Source organism: Euleptes europaea, chromosome 17 (assembly GCF_029931775.1).
Source record: "Euleptes europaea isolate rEulEur1 chromosome 17, rEulEur1.hap1, whole genome shotgun sequence".
Lineage (NCBI taxonomy): Eukaryota > Metazoa > Chordata > Lepidosauria > Squamata > Sphaerodactylidae > Euleptes > Euleptes europaea.
In genome coordinates this window covers 29,057,522-29,076,803 of record NC_079328.1, presented here as the reverse complement: position 1 = coordinate 29,076,803, position 19,282 = coordinate 29,057,522, and the positions used below count along the sequence as shown (strand labels likewise).

At 44.4% G+C, this 19,282-nt stretch overlaps 1 protein-coding gene across 1 annotated transcript in view; it reads left to right on the top strand.

Annotated features, from left to right (window-relative positions):
- CMIP (c-Maf inducing protein) overlaps nt 1–19,282 on the top strand; it is a 184,444-nt gene that overhangs the window by 139,501 nt on the left and 25,661 nt on the right. The window contains exons 6-10 of the mRNA XM_056862268.1: nt 739–801; nt 2,668–2,748; nt 8,285–8,388; nt 10,688–10,792; nt 11,656–12,009. Coding sequence (XP_056718246.1) covers nt 739–801; nt 2,668–2,748; nt 8,285–8,388; nt 10,688–10,792; nt 11,656–12,009 — 707 coding nt within the window. The remainder of the gene's footprint in view (nt 1–738; nt 802–2,667; nt 2,749–8,284; nt 8,389–10,687; nt 10,793–11,655; nt 12,010–19,282) is intronic.

The window sequence follows — 19,282 nt, the reverse complement described above, 5'->3', positions numbered from 1 at the left end:
AATAAACTGCTTGAGGCTAGCCGTGTTTTCCAGATTTCTTAAAAAAAACTTGGATTCCCTCTTCAAATTCACTCTCCCCTTCTGGGCCATATAATCTGGCGCCATCTTTCTGGCTCGTGGGTTAGCATGCACTCAGGATTCCTGGTGTGCAGACGTGGCTGTGTGTGCAGCCTACTGTGCCACTCAAGAATGTGTGGACTGGGGCTCTCACCCAGCAAAGGAATCTAGGGAGCCTACAACCTGCTGCTCACGAGAGAAGGAGCTGGCTCCCTTATTTGTAGGTTAAATGCATCTGAAGGGGTGGAACTCGGTTCCACAAAGGTGGCCGCTAGCTTCAGATCCATGCAGACATCCCTTCAAACAAAAGTGAAATGAGATTTGTTCTGTGGGTTGAACTCTGCTTCCCTTTGCTTTTTGTTTTTCCAACAAATGCAAATGGAAATCTGAGTGCCATTTCATTGGTGTTTGGGGAGGGCTCTCTGCTTTGGTGGTTAACCAGCTTACACGGTTATCTGTTCAAATGTTTGCTCATCACTTAAAAAACACCCTTAAACCTTTCATAACAGCTTTGTTATTGTCAAACTGCTCAGAGTGGAGGGGGACGAACTTTATGATTGTCACATGGCCGCCCCAATCAGCACTATGCAAATATGAGCTACTGATGAACCTAGTCGCTTTCTTTGTCTTGATTCAGGCAACTAATAATGTATAAATTTCTTTTTTCCCTCTTATTTTTAGGCAATTGCTCCTTTGCTGGAAAATAACCATCCACCTCCAGACTTATGTGAATTTTTTTGCAAGGTATTTCTGCATGTCCTTTTAAAAAAAATCAGGCATATGGTATCTCATTTATTTTCAGGTCATAGCCACGCCCTAGATGAGCAGTCCAATCCTAAGGGGGTGCGGAAAGGGGTTTGGAGCCGGCATGACCCCTGTGCCATCGTTAGTGCCACTTGTGCCAATTAAAGTGGCACTAATACTGGCACATGGCCACTTATGCCGGTGTTGGGGAGCTGAACAGCAGTTGGGGAACTCTAGGTATTGCAGTTTCTGTGAGAAGGTGGCAGGATATTTCGAACTAAGAAGTCTGAGCTCTTTGCCAGACTATATATAATTCCAAAGGTTCTCTAGAGGAAGCCATGACACTAAAAGAACTAAGACTCACAAATCATTCATACTATGTTAATTTATTTACATATACACATTTCAAAAGCAGCAAACATTTCAATACACCAGTTATTAAATCATGAAGTTGGTAAATCACAAAACCAACCCATATACTACCGGCTGCATGAATTGATTTTACAGTTTTAATAACTTTGTAATAGGTATGTTATTGAAGATTTTACTGGCATGTGAAGATGTAGCTCTTTTTAATGCTTTTGAAATGTGCATTTGTAAATAAATTATTGTAGTATTGAACAACTGGTGAACAAAATTCTATTTGGGGAATATGCATTTCTTTAGTTGGGTTATAGTCTTTTGGAGAAGTTTATTGCACCTCAAAACATGTTTCTGGGATCTCAGATTTGTGTCAGGTGTAGAACTTTCTACAATTCATGGATTACAGAACATGAAGTTTTAAATTTGCACTGTGCAAACATTTATATTGACCGTGTTTCTCTTTGCTAATCAACCTTCCATGATGCTTCTGAATTTTCTTCAACTCATATATTTTGGGTTGCCTTGTTTTCTGACAACCCAGTGCTGAAAATACACAAAGGTGTCTGTGTATCCTTCAGAATCAGTGTGCTGTAATAGGTAGCCTGTTAGATAAGAATGTGGAGACTTGTGTTCAAATCCCTAGGCAGCCAGTTATTCTCTGTCTCCCAGTGTTGTACATTTTTATCCTGCCCTTCCTCCAGGGAGCTCTGTCCAATGTACATAGTTCTCTCCTCTTCCGTTTTAGCAACAACTAGGGTTGCCAACCTTCAGGTGGTGCCTAGAGATTTCCCAGAATTACCACCGATCTCCAGATGGCAGAGATCAGTTCACCTGGAGAAAATGGCCACTTTGGCAATTGGACTCTATGGCATTGAAGTCCCTCCCCTCCCCAAACCCCGCCCTCCTCAGGCTCCACCCCAAAAACCTCCCGCCGGTAGCGAAGAGGGACCTGGCAACCCTACCTAGTACATGTATGTCACGCCTTGAAGGAAGGGCAGAATAAAAATGGGGGGGGGATGAGTGACCTTGGCCCCTCTCTTTTGACTTGGAAAACCAATTGGATAGCGTAATGTTAAAAACAAGCGCCTTATAGGCTAGGGGTGCTGTCTACCCCAAACTGAGCACTTTTGAACCCCACTGGTTCCGTTTGTACATGGCTCTTCATTCTGTTAGTGTATTGGCGGGCCTTCACTGGTTTTGAATGTAAAATATGCCGGCAAGATTATTTATTTCCCTCTTACTGAGTGTTGAATTGTACTGCAAGCAGACGAGTTAAGAGTTTGCCCCTACCTACGATTGGATGCAAAATATTCCAACTTGTTAGGGTTGTTTTTGGGGGGGGGGGTTACGTCAAGATTTATTTGGAAGTCCTTTGTTCGGATTTACAGGCCCCACATTTGCCACCTAAGGCATGTATATCCAGTTTTGAGGCATTTTAAAATTTTTTTGCAAGCCCTAGTTCCTCACAAGCCTTTTGTAATATTTTATTATTTCTGAATGCAGCATTGCAGAGAACGCCCTCGGTCCATGGTGGTCATAGAAGTCTTCACTCCGGTTGTACAAAGAATCCTCAAACACAACATGGTGAGTCCGAGTGTTATGCTTTGCTGGTCAGACAGGGAGAGTTTGTTGTTCCTTCCCTAAATTATCCACACTCATCCATATAATGTTTTGGAGGGTGAAAAGCATCCGAGGCCCTGTCCCTGAGTACCTTTGGAGGTTGGGACAATGGCAACCAGGACAAGGGCCTTTCTAGTCGCAGCCCCTTCTCTTTGGCACACCTTCTGTGGGAATTGCTCTCTTGGCACCTGTGCTGTTATCATTTAGAAGAACACAGTGACTAATTCAGGTTGTTTTCCAGAGCATTTAGTCAAGAAGATGAAGGCCTACTTGGGGTTTTGCTTGTTTATTTATTGAAATATCAGTACCCGGTGTGGTGTAGTGGTTAAGAGCGGTGGTTTGGAGCGGTGGACTCTGATCTGGAGAACCGGGTTTGATTCCCCACTCCTCCACATGAGTGGCGGATGCTAATCTGGTGAACTGGATTTGTTTCCTCACTCCTCCACTTGAAGCCAGCTGGGTGACCTTGGGCTAGTCACACTCTCTCAGCCCCACCTTCCTCACAGGGTGTGTTGTGGGGAGGGGAAGGGAAGGTGATTGTAAGCCGGTTTGATTCTTCCTTAAGTGTTAGAGAAAGTCGGCGTATAAAAAACAATTCTTCTTCTTCTTACCCAACCCTTTCCCTGCTTGCTACTGCTGATGATTCTCTTCAGTTGGCGTGTTCAGTATTGTTAATTTAATATGATAATTGGGTTGACTTGTTATAAATTGTTCCCATCTTACTTGGTATAATCTGCCTTGTGGGCATATCACAGACAAGTGGGATGATTGTTTGTTTTAACAAATAAAGCTTTATTAATAACTGGAAGAATGGCCATAGGCCCCCAGACCTTTGCCTCACCCACCCCCTTCTACTCTATCCTTCTTCGCTCTCTCGTCTTCCTTTCCCATCTGTTTTTCTCCCCAGTGTCCGACCGCATTCCCCTCTACGTCACAATCGGGTGGGGGGTTAGGTAGGAGAGGAGCAACCCCTTTACTTCCCCCCCCCATACTCAGTGGAGAGCCAGTGTGGTGTAGTGGTTAAGAGCAGTGGTTTGGAGGGGTGAACTTTAATCTGGAGACTGGGTTTGATTCCCCACTCCTCCACATGAGCGGTGGAGGTTAATCTGGCAAACCGGGTTGGTTTCCCCGCTCCTCCACATGAAGCCAGCTGGATAACCCTGGGCTAGTCACAGCTCTCCAAGAGCTCTCTCAGCCCCACCTACCTCACAAGGTGCCTGTTGTGGGGAGGGGAAGGGAAGGTGTTGTAAGCCGGTTTGATTCTTCCTTAAGTGGTAGAGAAAGTCGACATATAAAAACCAACTCTTCTTCTTTTGTCTCTTCTCTTCCTGTCCTTGTTACCCTTGCCTGGTCATACCATTCTGTTTTCTTCTCCCTGGCCCACTACCAGATCTCAGCGTTCTGCCTCTTAGTCATGACTGTTCCGAGCATGACACAGAGCGAATGTTCGGTACTGGCTGTTCTAGATTTAGGTGCCACGCAACCCTCTGTCTTAGTTGTAGATTCGTTTACCGAGCTCATTAAGAAGGCCAGCTAATTAAGATCTCATAGTCCAGATGTCTGGAAGTTTGATTATTATTATTATTATTATTAATATTCTGTTCTGTCCTGTTCTGTTAAAAAATGCTGCTCTTTGATCATGGATGTTTGACTTAAAGTAAACTTAAAGAGCAGCCACACCCCAAATGGCAAGCATTCTCGCTAGATTTGGAACAAAACAGAATTGCACAGTGTGCTGCTTGTCCTGGGTTGTAGCTAAAGAATAATTGGGCATATTTTCTGCACTGAGCGGTTACAGATTTTGGGGGGGGGGGAATCAACATGTCTACACCACTGTACACACATGAAGAATTTAAAGCACCAAATACAAACATTAAATTGGAGTGGTTTTGAGTTCTTAACTGCTCCTTGGAGAACGGTTGACTAAATAAACTCTTGAGTGTGCTAAAAAAAAATGCCACAGAGCCCCTCTCTTGCTGTGCATTTCCCTCTGTTACTCGCACAGTTTATTATTTAGATTGGTACCATTAATGTACATGACAAAAAACAGCCCTAAGCCTGCGTGGTGTAGTGGTTAAGAGCGGTGGTTTGGAGCGGTGGAGTCTGATCTGGAGAACCGGGTTTGATCCCCACTCCTCCACAGGAGCGTCGGAGGCTAATCTGGTGAACTGGATTTGTTTCCCCACTCCTACACATGAAACCACTTGGGTGACCTTGGGCTAGTCACACTCTCTCAGCCTCACCTACCTCACAAAGTGTCTGTTGTGGAGAGGAGAAGGGAAGGTGATTGATTCTGCCTTAAGTGGTAGAGAAAGTCGGCATATAAAACCAACTCTTCTTCTTAAAATCTAAATTATGACATTAAAGTAAAACAAAGGGTGGAAGAGACAAGCAAGATTTTAAAAATTCGAACATAAGCAAACATGTGTTTGATTGTGGTGCCTTCTTTCACTAAGTCAGACCATGGGTCTGTTGAACTCAGTACTGTGTATTCTGAGGGGGGTGACTTTCCAGGGTCTCCAGCAGAGGAAGGCCTTTCCTAACATCTGCCCTAAGGGCCAAAATACAAGCTATGTGTGAAACATATCGAGTTACAGGTACCCGACATAACTGGTAGTCACATGTATGATTGCAGAAACTAACCTTCAAAGTGTTCCATTGCGCCATTTGGTTAGGTTGTCCAAATGCTCCTAAGGTAGAGATGAATGGAGTAATGGAACACTTTGAAGGTGATGCTTCCATATGTCATACTGACACAGTGCAGGAGGGGCATACCAAGGTAGTTCTTCGATGCCACCCAAGGTACCATCAGGGAATTGGTCAAAGCTACAGAATGCAGTTGCTACCTGGCTTTTAAACAATTTTAAACAATTATGCTTAGCATAGTTAAATTGTGGAACCTGCCCCAGGATGTGGTGATGGCTGGCAACTTGGAAGGCTTTAAGATGGGAGTGGACATGTTCATGGAGGAGACGGGTATTCATGGCTACTAGTAAAAATGAATACTAGTCATGATGTATACCTATTCTGTATCAGAGGAGCATGGCCATTATATTAGGTGCTGTGGAACACAGGCAGGACAATGCTACTGCAGTTGTCTTGTTTGTGGGCTTCCTAGAGGTACCTGGTTGGCCACTGTGTGAACAGACTGCTGGACTTGATGGGCCTTGGTCTGATGCAGCATGGCTTTTCTTATGTTCTTATGTTCACTTGAGTAGCCCTGAGGAGTGTTCAAAGCACTACACAGTTCGTTAGTTTGTTCTTGATGGGTAGCCATGTTAGTCTGTCAGTAGCAGTAGAAAAGAGCAAGAGTCCAGTAGCACCTTAAAGACTAACAAAATTTCTGGTAGGGTATGAGCTTTCATGAGCCACAGTTATCTGAAGAAGTGAACTGTGGCTCACGAAAGCTCATACCCATGTTAGTTTGTTGTAATCCTTACAACAGTCCTGTTAGGAAGTCCAGTATTGTCATCACTATTGCAGATTGGGGAGAGTCTGGCCGGGTCCACTTATTGAGGTCATAAAAGAAGTGGGATTCAAATTGTGGACTTCCTGATCTGGAGCTCTGTCTCTAAGCCACCGTTCTGCATCAGCTCTCAGTGATCTTGGTTTACAAGTGGCTCTTTAAAAAAACACTTCTAAGGTTATTTTGCAGCTTTTTGCAGGTGACCGAAGAACACCTGGGCTCATGCTCAGGAGTGCAGACTGTTCACAATTTCACATGTGGCTGGAAGAATGTAAAATGTTTGTTAAGAATGTGGTGTGAAGCTTGATTCCTTTCATTCATTTAAAACAGTGGTTCCCAAAGTGGGAATCCTGGGGGTCGGTGGGATTACCTGGGGGGGGGGGACTAAGAGGAAGGGGGCTGCAGGGGGCGCCAGAGGTGGGCCCCTTCAGCTGTGTTGTTGGGTTGGGTAGGGGGCTCTGGGGTTGAGTTTGTGGAACCAAGGGGGCAGTCGCCCAAAAAGTTTGGGAACCTTCGATTTAAAAGAATGAAATATACCTCCCTCCCTCAAAAAACAAAACAACAACCAAAAAGCTGGGAGGGGTGAGGGAAGAACAACAGCTTGAATATCCCAGTTAGTTAGCCATGATTCAGTTTTGGGTAGGGCAATTGGAAACAGCTTAGATTATACTTGGGAGGGAAGGATTGTTCTTCAGTTACAAATCTGAATCTAACAGGTTACCCAATGAGAAGTCAGATTATTTGGTGGCAGCATTTGGATATGATGATTCGCTTTCCAGTAAAGGAAGAGTCTTCCTCCAACCAAGGAAGCCACTTCTGTTAGAAGGAGGATCCTTCCTTAGCTGGGAGACTCCTTGCATAGCAGAAGAGAAGTCATTCAATCCATCACAGTTTTATTTGCAGGTGCGTTGCAGGCTTGGTACAGCCCCAGATGTCTGTCTGTGAACGGAGCCTGCTATATTAGCTGTGATGGGATTCGACTGCTTCCATGTGTGACGTCATAGAAACATTTGTTGCTTTAATGGCGGTTGTAAGTGGAGGCGTAAATCAGTCAAAACATCCAGATTCCTTTTCTGATCTCATAGGCTTCTGTTTGCAGCTGAACCAAGAGGTACTCAAACAGACATTGTAAGATAACAGACTGAGGAATTTCATAAATTGGCCACTGTGTGAACAGACTGCTGGACTTGATGGGCCTTGGTCTGATCCAGCCTTTCTTATGTTCTTATGTTCTTATAAAGAAAAAACAGATACAAGGCCAGAAGATTTCGTTGAATTGCATTGCAGCTGTCGGGATATGCCTCTCTCACGAGGCTCATATTTGTTTGGTCCTTTGCCCGATGTCTTAAAACACCTGGAAAAGCTGCTAAAAACAGTCAGTAAATCATCTTTTAGAACATCAGCCTTTAGGTCCCCAATGTCTGCTAGGCGGCAAATTAATGTGAAAGAGATATTACGTTTAAGCTATACTACTAGCCATGCTTGCTTTAGATTGCATCCCATCAAACCCAGAGACTTACTTCCAAGGGGAAAGTGTTTAGGGATTGGGAAACTAGTTTTTCAAGTGAACTGTTTTAATTATTTTTTTGTCCTTGCTCCCTTTAACTCTAAGGATGTTCTCACCAATGTGGACCTCAGTCAGTATCCCAGTCTGGTGCGGTCCCAAAGGGCTGTGTTTAGATGCTGTCAGAACTGAATTAATAGAAGCAATTTCAAGACAGGCGTACGTCCTGTGTGCCAGAATTCTTGAAGTAGAGGGCAGGCTCAAGAGAAAAGGACAATATACACATTCAAAGAGAGCCTCCTGCGACCCTTCTGATCTGGAATGTTGATTTGCAATATGCATATGGGAGGGGGAGAAAAGGTTCTCGTCAACGCTTTTCATTGCAGAAGGACAGAGGGATAACACGGTGGACTGCACTTCCTCATTGTTCATATATGCCCAGGCACATTTTTTCTCCTTCCATAATTTGAAGACTGTGTGTGTTGATGTTTTTTTGAGATGTTAATCATTCTCTCTTCTTTATCGGGCAGGATTTTGGAAAGTGCCCTCGGTTGAGGCTCTTCACTCAGGAGTATATTCTGGCCTTGAATGAACTCAACGCCGGCATGGAAGTGGTGAAGAAATTTATTCACAGGTCAGTGCTTGTTGAGTTAACAATCTGTCGCTCTTGCAGTGCCATCCTAAGCAAAATCACACCCTTCAAAGCCCATTAACTTCAATCAGTTTGGAAAGGTATAAATCTGCTCAGGATGCCATCGTTTGTATGTAAATCGTTTAACTTTCCTCGCAGTTGTCTTCCTCTTAACCACTCTCTCCTCACCAGTGCCAAAGATTGTCGACATGGGTGAAAGTAACTTGCACCGCTATCCTAAGCAGAGTTAACACCTTCTAAGCCCACTGACTTCGTTTGACTTAGAAAGGTGGCCAAATTTTGTGTTGCTATATATAAGGCCCGAAAGGATGTAATTTACAAATAGGTAAAATTTGATAGATAAACATTTTAGAAGCTAGCTTATTTGCCTCTTTAGATATGGGATTTTATTGATACATTTTATTTTGTGGACTCTTCGACTAACTGATACTGTTTTTTATTACAAATTTATATTACTCCTGATTAGATGTGTTCTATTTTTTGGTCAAATGACCGTAAAATAAAAACTGACTTAGAAAGGTGTAACTCTGTTTAGGATTACACTGTTAAATTTCTTATGGTCTTCCATGGCAGGGCTCAAAGCAGAAGGTGGGGGGTACCACTTTGGCGACTTTCTCACCACTACACCATACCAGTTTACTTTCAACCCTGATTGCCAAATCTTAATTTCAGGAATACTGGCCCTTTGCATAGGAGATGTTGGCCAGAGCTGGGGAGGAATTTGGCCATCCTGGTTGCATCCAGGGTGGAGTCTAGAGGTAATCGTTGGAACCTGTTAGGGGATGGAATGTGATGTACATAGCAAAAAATCTTTGCTGAGCCAGCTCTGCAGTTAAAGCTCTTGATTTTTTTTTTTTTTAACTGAGTTCTTGTTACCTGTCGGACTTCAGTTTCACTTGTTAGATTTTTGTTAACTCTATTTTAGCTTATAACAACAACAGGAATAAACATTAAAATTCAACAATAAAAATAAAAATTCAACAGCAGTAGGTTAAACATACTACTACAGTCAAGATATATTCCAGTACTTGGTCAACTGTGCATTAATGCTTTTTACAGAAGTCATACCATTTGTTGTATTCATATAGCAGTACTTATTAAAGGCAAATCATACAATAGTTTCATGGGCATTGTTTACTTAGTGATGCTCCCTTCTCCATACATTCTAAAAAAGGCAGCCATCTATTTTAAAAGTTCCTAGAGTAAGATAAGTTATTTGCTTCTTTAAGCTGTGAAGATATCTAAAGTTAAAAGGTTCCAAACCCTCTCATACCAATGCCCAGTGGAAGGTATCTTAGCTTTTTTCCAGTATGAAGCAATCAAAAATTTTAGATCAGTAAATTTAACAGCCAGCTGGAGATTCTGTTGGATGGCTTGAGACAGAGGACCACTTCATATATTATGGCTTGTTGCACTTGTTCTGTTTCAGGTTTCCTCCTAAAAATAAAATGTATGAATGAGAAAAAAAAATGTTTTTCTCATGGGGTATCTGTCAGGCACTACGGCTCATGGCCAGAGTGGCGTAGTGTAGTGGTTCAGAGCGGCGGACTCTAATCTGGAGAACTGGGTTCGATTCCCCCCTCCTCCACATGAAACCTGCTGGGTAAACTTGGGCCAGTTACAGTCCTCTCAGAATTCTCTCAGGCAATGGCAAACCATCTCTGAACATCTCTTGCCTTGAAAACCCTACTGGGTCACCATAAGTCAGCTGTGACTTGACAGCAATTTCCACCACCAAGGCTCAGGATAAGTAGGTACTTTGGAAGCAAAAGACAGTCAGAAGGCTGATAGAATAGGCACAGGGGGCATGGCTCAGTGGTAGAGGATCTGCTTGGCATGCAGAAGGTCCCAGGTTTAATCCCCGGAATCTCCAGTTAAAGGGACTAGGCAAGTAGGTGATGTGAAAGGCCTCTGCCTGAGGCCCTGGAGAGCCACTACTGGTCTGAGTAGACAATACTGACTTTGACTTACCAAGGGTCTGATTCAGTATAAGGCAGCTTCATGTGTTCAAGGAGCGAACAGAGCTGGAGATCTCAGAGAATTTGCTGATGATATCGCAGGGTTCCTTTGAAGCTGTCTGTTTTTTGTTTTTTTAAATTATTATACAACATATATACCACTTTCCTACATAGATGCATGAAATTTATGTACTACTAACAGCCTTCTCACCGCCCTCTAGTTATGTGCTGCATTTGGAATTCTTAGATACTGAGGGGTTTTTTTGCAGTGATATTTGCCCTGTTCACACGTTCAGACTGTTACCGTTTTCTTTCTTTTCCAGCATGCATGGTCCTACCGGGCAGTGCCCCCATCCCAGGGTCCTGCCAAACCTCGTTGCTGTCTGCTTAGCAGCCATTTATTCTTGCTATGAAGAATTCATCAACAGGTCAGTTCTCTGAACATCACATCCTCCCCCACCACACAAACACACAATGCAGTATGTCACATGGTTGCTTGTGGTTGATTCATGCCTTATCGTGCTGGGGTTTTGAACACCCAAGAACCAAATATATATGGTGGTGCACCATGTATGAGAGGGGACCGCACACTGAAATGGCTTTTGTTTCCCCTGTAAAATGCACTGGTGATTTGGAAAGGACGAGGACTCTGCTTCTTTGGATTGCGGGGGAAACATAACCTTTAACATGTGTGACATTCACATGCATGTATTTTTGTCTTCTGCTAGATGAACTTTAGCACTGAGCCTGGGATGGTTTACTACAGGGATAAACAGCTAGAAGGCCCTAGGCCAAATACTCGTGCACGCATGGTATCCCTTTCCCTAACCCTTGCCATTACCAGCCCAGAAGCACGAGTGTGGGTAGGGAACAGTGTCTGGGGACGCTGGCAAGCTGTTGGGCGAATATGCCCTGGCCCACCGTCTTCTGCCCCTTCTTCAAGTGGGCTCTTTAGCAAAAATAGCGCCTTAACTGTAGCCAGCTGCATACCAGAATATGTAGTGCATCGCTGTTGGTGCGTCATCGAAAAGAGCTGTATTCCTCCCTGTAAAAAGCAGAGTTTGCAAACTTTCACAAGAGAGGTCCTGTGGTGCAAATTCTTTCTGGAGATGTTTGTTTTCCTTCTGGTATAAATAGCACAACGCAGTTGTAACAGGCCCCAAAACAAAACCCACCCCAGCCTTTGCAACACAGTTAAGCTTCACGATCTGGCCTCCTTCCCTGCTCTTTCTGTTATGTCTGGCTAGTAAAGTTATTTATGCTCTCCTTTTTTTTTTTAATAAAACTTCAGCAGGGACAACTCGCCGAGCCTCAAGGAAATTCGGAACGGCTGCCAGCAGCCCTGCGACCGCAAGCCCAATTTGCCCCTCCGTCTCCTCCACACGAGCCCTGACTTGGTGTCCCAAGAGGCCACCTTGACCGAGTCTCGTCTCAAGTCCGTCATTGTCACGTCCAACGAGATCCACGTGGAAGTCGAGCGCAACAACACTGCCAACCAGAAGATGACGGCAAACGTCGGCAATGACAGCGAGCCCAACCTGATCGACTGCTTGATGGTCAGCCCCACCTGCAGCACCATGAGCATCGAGCTCAGCCCACAGGCGGATCATGTCCTCGGTTGCTACGTGGAGATACTCAAGATGCTGTGAGTGTTGCTACTTCTGTGCCTCTGCCTAAGAAAGGTGGGGGGGGGAGATGGATGGATTTCCATATGGCTTGTCTTCTCCCAACATCTGTGGGCATCCAGCAAAGATGTGCAAATAGCAGAGTAATAAATCTCCCTCTGGCAGTCATGTCCAATGTCTGCAACAGGCATCTGGTCCTGCTGGTGTAACTCCAAAAATAGCATCCAGCTGATGAAAAGCTTTTGTTTACCTGCTGACCCGGGAGCGTATTTTGTAAGGCTGGGGTGTACTGGCAGTGGCTGTGGGTTGCTCCTTGCCTGCCAGTCATCCTTCTGCTTCTTCCAATCAATTATTCTCTACCATGTGGGGTTTTCAACCTATGCTGGTTCAACCTATGTGGCAGTTAGGGATGGGGACTGTATGGTACATCTCCCATACAAGTGATGTTATTCTTTTCTGGGTGTCGTCGCTAGAGGTAAAATGTACCTTGACTGCAACTATGTATGCATCAAATGAGTTAATATCTCCTAACATCACCGCCTTCTAGGTTCCTATTCAGATTTAAGAGGGAATCTCTGTTGTGGCGGTCTCAATCACTAGCAAACTATAACTTGCCAGCAGGCAACGTTGTTTGTAAGTGAGTTATTTCACCCAGCAGCCTACCAAGAGCTTTCCTGGAAAGTTAAATGGCCAGTCCGCCATGTGTGTTACTGAGTTGGTCTTGTGGCATTTGCTGTGGAGTCCATCAGTATCAGTATCAAAACCTTTATTGGCATAAACAACATCTGCAGAGAATGTAATCATACATTTTCACTCAACAAAAGTTCACCTGTTCCCGTTTACAGTAACGTTCACAAATCCACATTGCTTGCTGCAAAAACTTGGCTACATGTTGAGTTGTGGCCACATCCTGAGTAGACATAAGAAAAGCTATCTTGTGCTCAACCAGGTGCTACTCCCTACTTGCGAACAATGGGTTCATAAATTTAAGGGGGATTCTCTGATAAAGGGGGCAGTGCAGCTGATTCTCTGTGATTCATTCCACAGGGGCATAACTTTGCAGCAAGTGGTATTGATTGAAATCTCCCCTGTGGTATTGATGAGGGTAGCACGTTGAATCTTGCGAACATATATGTCCTCCTTTGTTTTGGATCCGTTAAGTGAGAAAAATAGGTTGCCACCGGATGTTCATCTTTTACCATCCCCAAACTCACACAAGCCCCATTATTAATTTGGCTGTTAAGTTCTTGCAGTTTGTTGTCTAGCAATCTGCGTTGGATAATATCGAATGTCGATTTTTCTGATAGGCAATAAAGGGAGTCTATTGATATTCCTAACTGCCTGGTTTTGTTTTCAATCCCTTTTTGCCACCCTGATGGTTGGTCATCTTGCTGTGGAGTCTATGTGCAGATCAATATGCTAGCTGCAAAAGTAATGAGCGACTAACAGTGCAGTCCTAAGCAGTGTTTTGCACCCTTCTAAGCCTATTGATTTCAGTGGACTTTTGGGGCTGGAGAGAAGCAGACAGAAATTTAAGGAGAAGGGTTGCAGTTTGTCTAGTGTCACTTCTGTCTCTCTCTCTCCCCCCCCCAACTTGGGCCCGCCTTCTCTGCATTCTCCACTAGGTCAGCTCCATACTTTGAATACCCCCCAGTGCATTCTCTGATGACATGTTTATCGGGGTTGCCCATGGCTGCTAATATGTTTTGGGATTGTTTCAGCTGTACGTGACCTCCAAGGGCAGTTTTTTCGCTCGAACCGAAAGATGACACTAGGAAAGGAGGGGAAAGGTCCTCTTGTGTCTACGGGACAACGAGAGCAGTGGCCCAGAGCAAAATATGGAATTTAGGCAGGGGCTTATTTAATTTGCTGCAGTCGCCTAGTGCGGCAGGGTAACATACTGTAGGGTTTCAGCTACAAAGCGGGCTGGTGGAGGCATGCGGCAGCTCCAAGCTGCCCTGCCTGCTGTGAGCATTCCATGAACTCTGCAGATAGGATTGTACAGCGAAAGGTGTGCAGCTGCTGTTAGTTTTTTGCATGCTTGGTAATTTTTAAGGAAAAGACTGTGATAAGTAGCCCTTATCAGCTAGAAGAGAAGAAGAAGAAGAGTAGGTTTTTATATGCCAACTTTCTCTACCACTTAAGGGGCATATTGCTAAACACATCAAAACAAACAATAAGAAATTCTTTAAGTATATTAGGAGTAGGAAACCAGCTGGGGAAGCGGTTGAACCATTGGATGACAATGGGAGTAAAGAAACTCTAAGGGAGGATAAAGCGATTGCAGAAAAACTAAATGAATTCTTCTCATCTGTCTTCACTGTTGAAGAATCAGGGCAGATTCTGTCTCCTGAACAGAGATTTTGGAGAGGGGAAAAGGAGGAACTGAGGCAAATAGTGGTAACAAGGCAGTAAGTCCTAGAACGTCTAGACAAACTGCAAACTAACAAGTCACAGGGACCAGACGGTATTCATCCTAGAGTTCTTCAAGAACTCAAATGGGAAATTGCTGAACTTCTAACAAAGATATGTAATATGTCCCTTCGATCAGCCTCTGTACCAGAGGACTGGAGAGTGGCCAATGTAACACCCATTTATAAAAAAGGTTCCAGGGGGGACCCAGAAAATTACAGGCTAGTTAGCTTAACGTCTGTTCTGGGTAAATTAGTGGAAAGCATTATTAAAGATAGAATTGTCAAGCATATAGAAGGGCAAGGTCTGCTGGGCAAAACCCAACATGGCTTCTGTAAGGGTAGGTCCTGTCTCACTAACCTATTAGAGTTTTTTGAAAGCGTCAGTAAGCATGTGGACAGGAATGAGCCTGTGGATTTGTGTATTTGGATTTCCAAAAAGCTTTTGACAAAGTCCCCCACCAAAGACTGCTAAGCAAACTTCATAGTCACGGGATAAGAGGACAAATCCTCTTATGGATTGAGAGCTGGCTGAAAAATAGGAAGCGGAGAGTAGGAATCAATGGTCAGTTCTCCCAATGGCGGGATGTGAGCAGTGGGGTGCCTCAGGGATCTGTGTTGGGACCGGTGCTTTTCAACCTGTTCATCAATGACCTGGAGCAGGGGTTAAACAGTGAAGTAGCCAAGTTTGCAGATGACACCAAATTATTTAGGCTGGTTAAAACAAAATCGGACTGTGAAGAGCTCCAGAAGGATCTCTGCATACTGGAAGAATGGGCATTAAAATGGCAAATGAGATTCAATGTGAGTAAGTGTAAAGTGATGCATACTGGGACAAAAAATACCAACTTCACATATACACTGATGGGATCTGTGCTGGCAGCAACAGACCAAGGAAGGGATCTTGGGGTGGTAGTGGATAGCTCAATGAAGATGTCAACCCAGTGTGCAGCTGCTGTAAACAAGGCAAATTCCATGCTGTATATAATTAGACGAGGAATAGAGAATAAAACTGCTGATATCATACTGCCCTTGTACAAATCTATGGTGAGACCACACTTGGAATACTGTGTACAGTTCTGGTCACCACACCTAAAAAAGGATATTACAGAGCTTGAGAAGGTGCAGAAAAAAGCAACCAAAATGATTAGGGGACTAGAGCAACTGTCCTATGGGGAGCGGTTAGGACGCTTAGGGCTGTTTAGCTTGGAAAGAAGGCGGCTGAGGGGAGACATGATAGAGGTCTATAAAATTATGCATGATTTGGAGAGAGTGGACAGGGAGAAGTTTTTCTCCCTCTCCCATAATACTAGAACACGGGGTCATCTGCTAAAGCTGGAGGGTGAGGGATTCAAAACAGATAAAAGGAAGTATTTTTTCACACAACGCATAGTTAAATTGTGGAACTCCTTGCCCCAGGATGTGGTGATGGCTGCCAGCTTGGAGGGCTTTAAGAGGGGAGTGGACATATTCATGGAGGAGAGGGGTATTCATGGCTGTTAGTTAGAATGGATACTAGTCATGCTGCATTCTCTCTAGTATCAGAGGAGCATGCCTATTATTTTGGATTCGGTGGAACACAGGCAGGACGGTGCTGCTGCACTCGTCTTTGTTAGTGGCTCCCTAGAGGCACCTGGTTGGCCACTGTGTGAACAGACTGCTGGACTTGATGGGCCTTGGTCTGATCCAGCAGGGCCTTTCTTATGTTCTTATGAATCAAACCAGCTTACAATCACGTTCCCTTCCCCTCCCCATAACAGACACCCTTTGAGGTAGGTGAGGCTGAGAGAGCTCTAAGAGAGCAGTGACTAGCCCAAGGTCACCCAGCTGGCTTCATGTGTAGGAGTGGGGAAACCAACCCGGTTCACCAGATTAGAGTCCACCACTCATGTGGAGGAGTGGGGAATTCAACCTGGTTCTCAGGATTAAACCAAACCACCGCTCTTAACCACCACACCACACTGGCTGGTTGGACCACTTTAGCTGTTCATTAATGCTTTCTGTGTAAATGGCGAGCTGTGTTTAGTTTCTGAAGTCAGAGTGTTGAAACTTGAACTTTGCTGAAAGCTGCGTTTTCCCTTGGATCCTCTGATGTGCTTTTAAAACATTTTATACTGGTGATTTGCAAGATGTGTTCCTAAGAAGCTGGGGCTCTTCAGAAGCTTATGAGGGGTTCTTTGGCAAATTATGGGCCTTGGTCAAATGCTAAGGTTGTCAGCCGGACAGGAGGGAAAATGCCCTGCCCCTTTAATAGAGCTTTAATGGGAGGAAATGGCCAGTGGACGTTTTTCATGGCATGAAATTAAATAACATCACCTGATCATCGCTGCAGATCAAACTGATACTAAAGGGGCAGCTAGAGGACAAACATAAAAGTTTGAAGCCCTATCAAATGCAGATTCCCCATGGCTGCTTTTTAAGGGGGTGAGTAGGCTGGGAGGTCCAATCACAGATCTTTAAAGGTAGTTGTCTGCTGATTCTTGTAGGTTATCCGGGCTGTGTAACCGTATTTTCTTTCCTGACGTTTCTCCAGCAGCTGTGGCAGGCATCTTCAGAGGAGTAACACTGAAGGACAGTGTCAGTGTCAAGTGCGTAGGAAGAGTAATATATAGTCAGAAGGGGGTTGGGTTTGAGCTGAGTCATTGTCCTGCAAAGTATTAACGGTAATGTGCAAATCATTGTCCTGTAAGAATCAAGATAATGTGCTGATGAAGGTGTGGTATGTTAATGTGGAACCATTGTATCCTGAAGTGATCTGTTAACATGTGGAATCCAAGGCTAATCCGCATGGCTATTGTGGACTGTAGTCTTTGTTAGTCTGGAGGTTTTCAGGACAGGAAGCCAAGCCTTATTCATTCTTAAACTCTCTTCTTTTCTGCTAAAGTTCTGCTGATGTTTATGAATTTCAATGGCTTTTCTGTGCAATCTGACAAAATAGTTGGTAGAATTGTCCAGTATATCAGTGTCTTGGAATAAGACCCTGTGTCCTGTTTGGGTCAGTCCATGTTCAGCCACTGCTGATTTCTCAGGTTGGCCAAGTCTGCAGTATCTTTCATGTTCTTTTATCCTTGTTTGTATGCTGCGTTTTGTTGTCCCGATGTAAACTTGACCACAACTGCAAGGTATACGATATACTCCTGCATAGATGAGGGGGTCTCTTTTGTCTTTTGCTGATTGTAGCATCTGTTTGTAGTTGTCTGCATTTGATGAAAACACAGGGAATGGCAAACAAGGGTCCCAAAAGACCTTTTCCTAGCAATGAAGAGCCTAGCATAGGTGCACTCTATGGTAGTCTCAGTTCACATGGAACAATAATTAGTCCTGGCTGGCACCCTACAAAAATAAACTAGAAAGTGCTCGAGAATCCTCTGCAACACCCTTAGATTTTTGAGACTGGTATGCAGGTGTCTTCAGTCAAAGTGATTAGGGATGTCTGCCTGGATATATCCAGTCCAATATATTTGGGTATTCGGGATTCTCAGGAATACTGGTCTCTGGGTCTCGTATATTTCTGGAAGAATTTGGGGACTATCTAAGGCCAGCATTTTAAAGATTCCAGGCTGGGTTTTCCCCTTTTAACAGATTTCCTGAGCAATGGGAGGGAGTGGGGAGGAAGGCATCTCACCTGGCCAGGGGAAGTCATATCCCGGCCAGCACGAGTTTCGCCCAGCCCAGGGAAGGCAGCTCCTTGCCAGCGCAAGCCAGAAGTATTGCCCAGCAGAGCTGCAGGTCTGGCTGGCTCCTTCTCCCTCCCTCCTCCTCTCCCTTCTTCGTGGGGAGTGGGGCCCTTTTGCAGGGCTGCTTTTTCCCCCTCCCAGTTTGTACCCCTGCAAGAATGGCTGGGGACACCTTGTTCAGGGGCTTGTACATTTAGACCCCTTGATCCAATTCACTAGAAACTTGGAGGCCTTTAGTAGACAGACAGCACGTGGTCCCTTACAGTGTTGGTGTCATTTGCTTGATAACTAGCCACTCCAGCACTGCCTTCTGCAGAAGCCGTACCATTCTTCCTCAGGAAAAGCTTGTTCTTCCAAGCGCGTAGCAATTCTGGCTGTAATCATGAGTTCCTTCCATTTTTCAGAGCAGAGGCAGAAGTCAGACTGACAGGTCTATAATTTCCTGGATCCTTTTATTTTAAAGAAAAGAAAAATGGTGTTACAGTTGAAGTCTTCTGGTAAAAAAACAACAACCCTGCTGCTAGTGATTTAATAACATTTTATGACAGGGCTGTCAGGCATACAGCTCGAGGGCTGGACCCGGCCCCTTGAGAGCTCTTATCCAGCCCGCGAAGTATCCACCCCTCCCAGTCCCGATCTGGGCTGGCAAGACCACTGCAAGTTCGCCAGCTAAGGCAGCCACCCCCCGCTCCCAGTCCGGGCTGGCGAGGCATAGCCCGGCCCAAGTGACATTTATTTCATATCCGGCCCTCGTCACAAATGAGTTCGATACCCCTGTTTTATGGCTTAGAAGAGCATTGATATCTGAGTTCTTTTAAGAACTCTTGGGAGAATATCATTCAGCCTCGGTAACATCTTTGTCTTTGCTAGGTGACGTTAGTTGTGACCCAATTTGTAACCCAATATTTTTTTCACACAAGAATTATACTACTGGGGTATTTGACAGGGCTGTTTTAAGGATTACAGCAAGACTGCGTGCGAAGCACTTTGAACAGTGATAGTGCTATATAAATGCATATTAGTATGATGTACATATTTGTTTTATTTAATTGTTTTAAATACGTGCGTGTGTGTTTTAAATGCTGTTTTAATGTTTGAAGCGCTTCAGTGTTTACCACCTTGGGACTCTGAGTTGGTGGAAAAGGCGGCATACAAATATTTTAAATGAAAGTAAAAAATAAGTATGCAATACGCTTCTTGTGTTG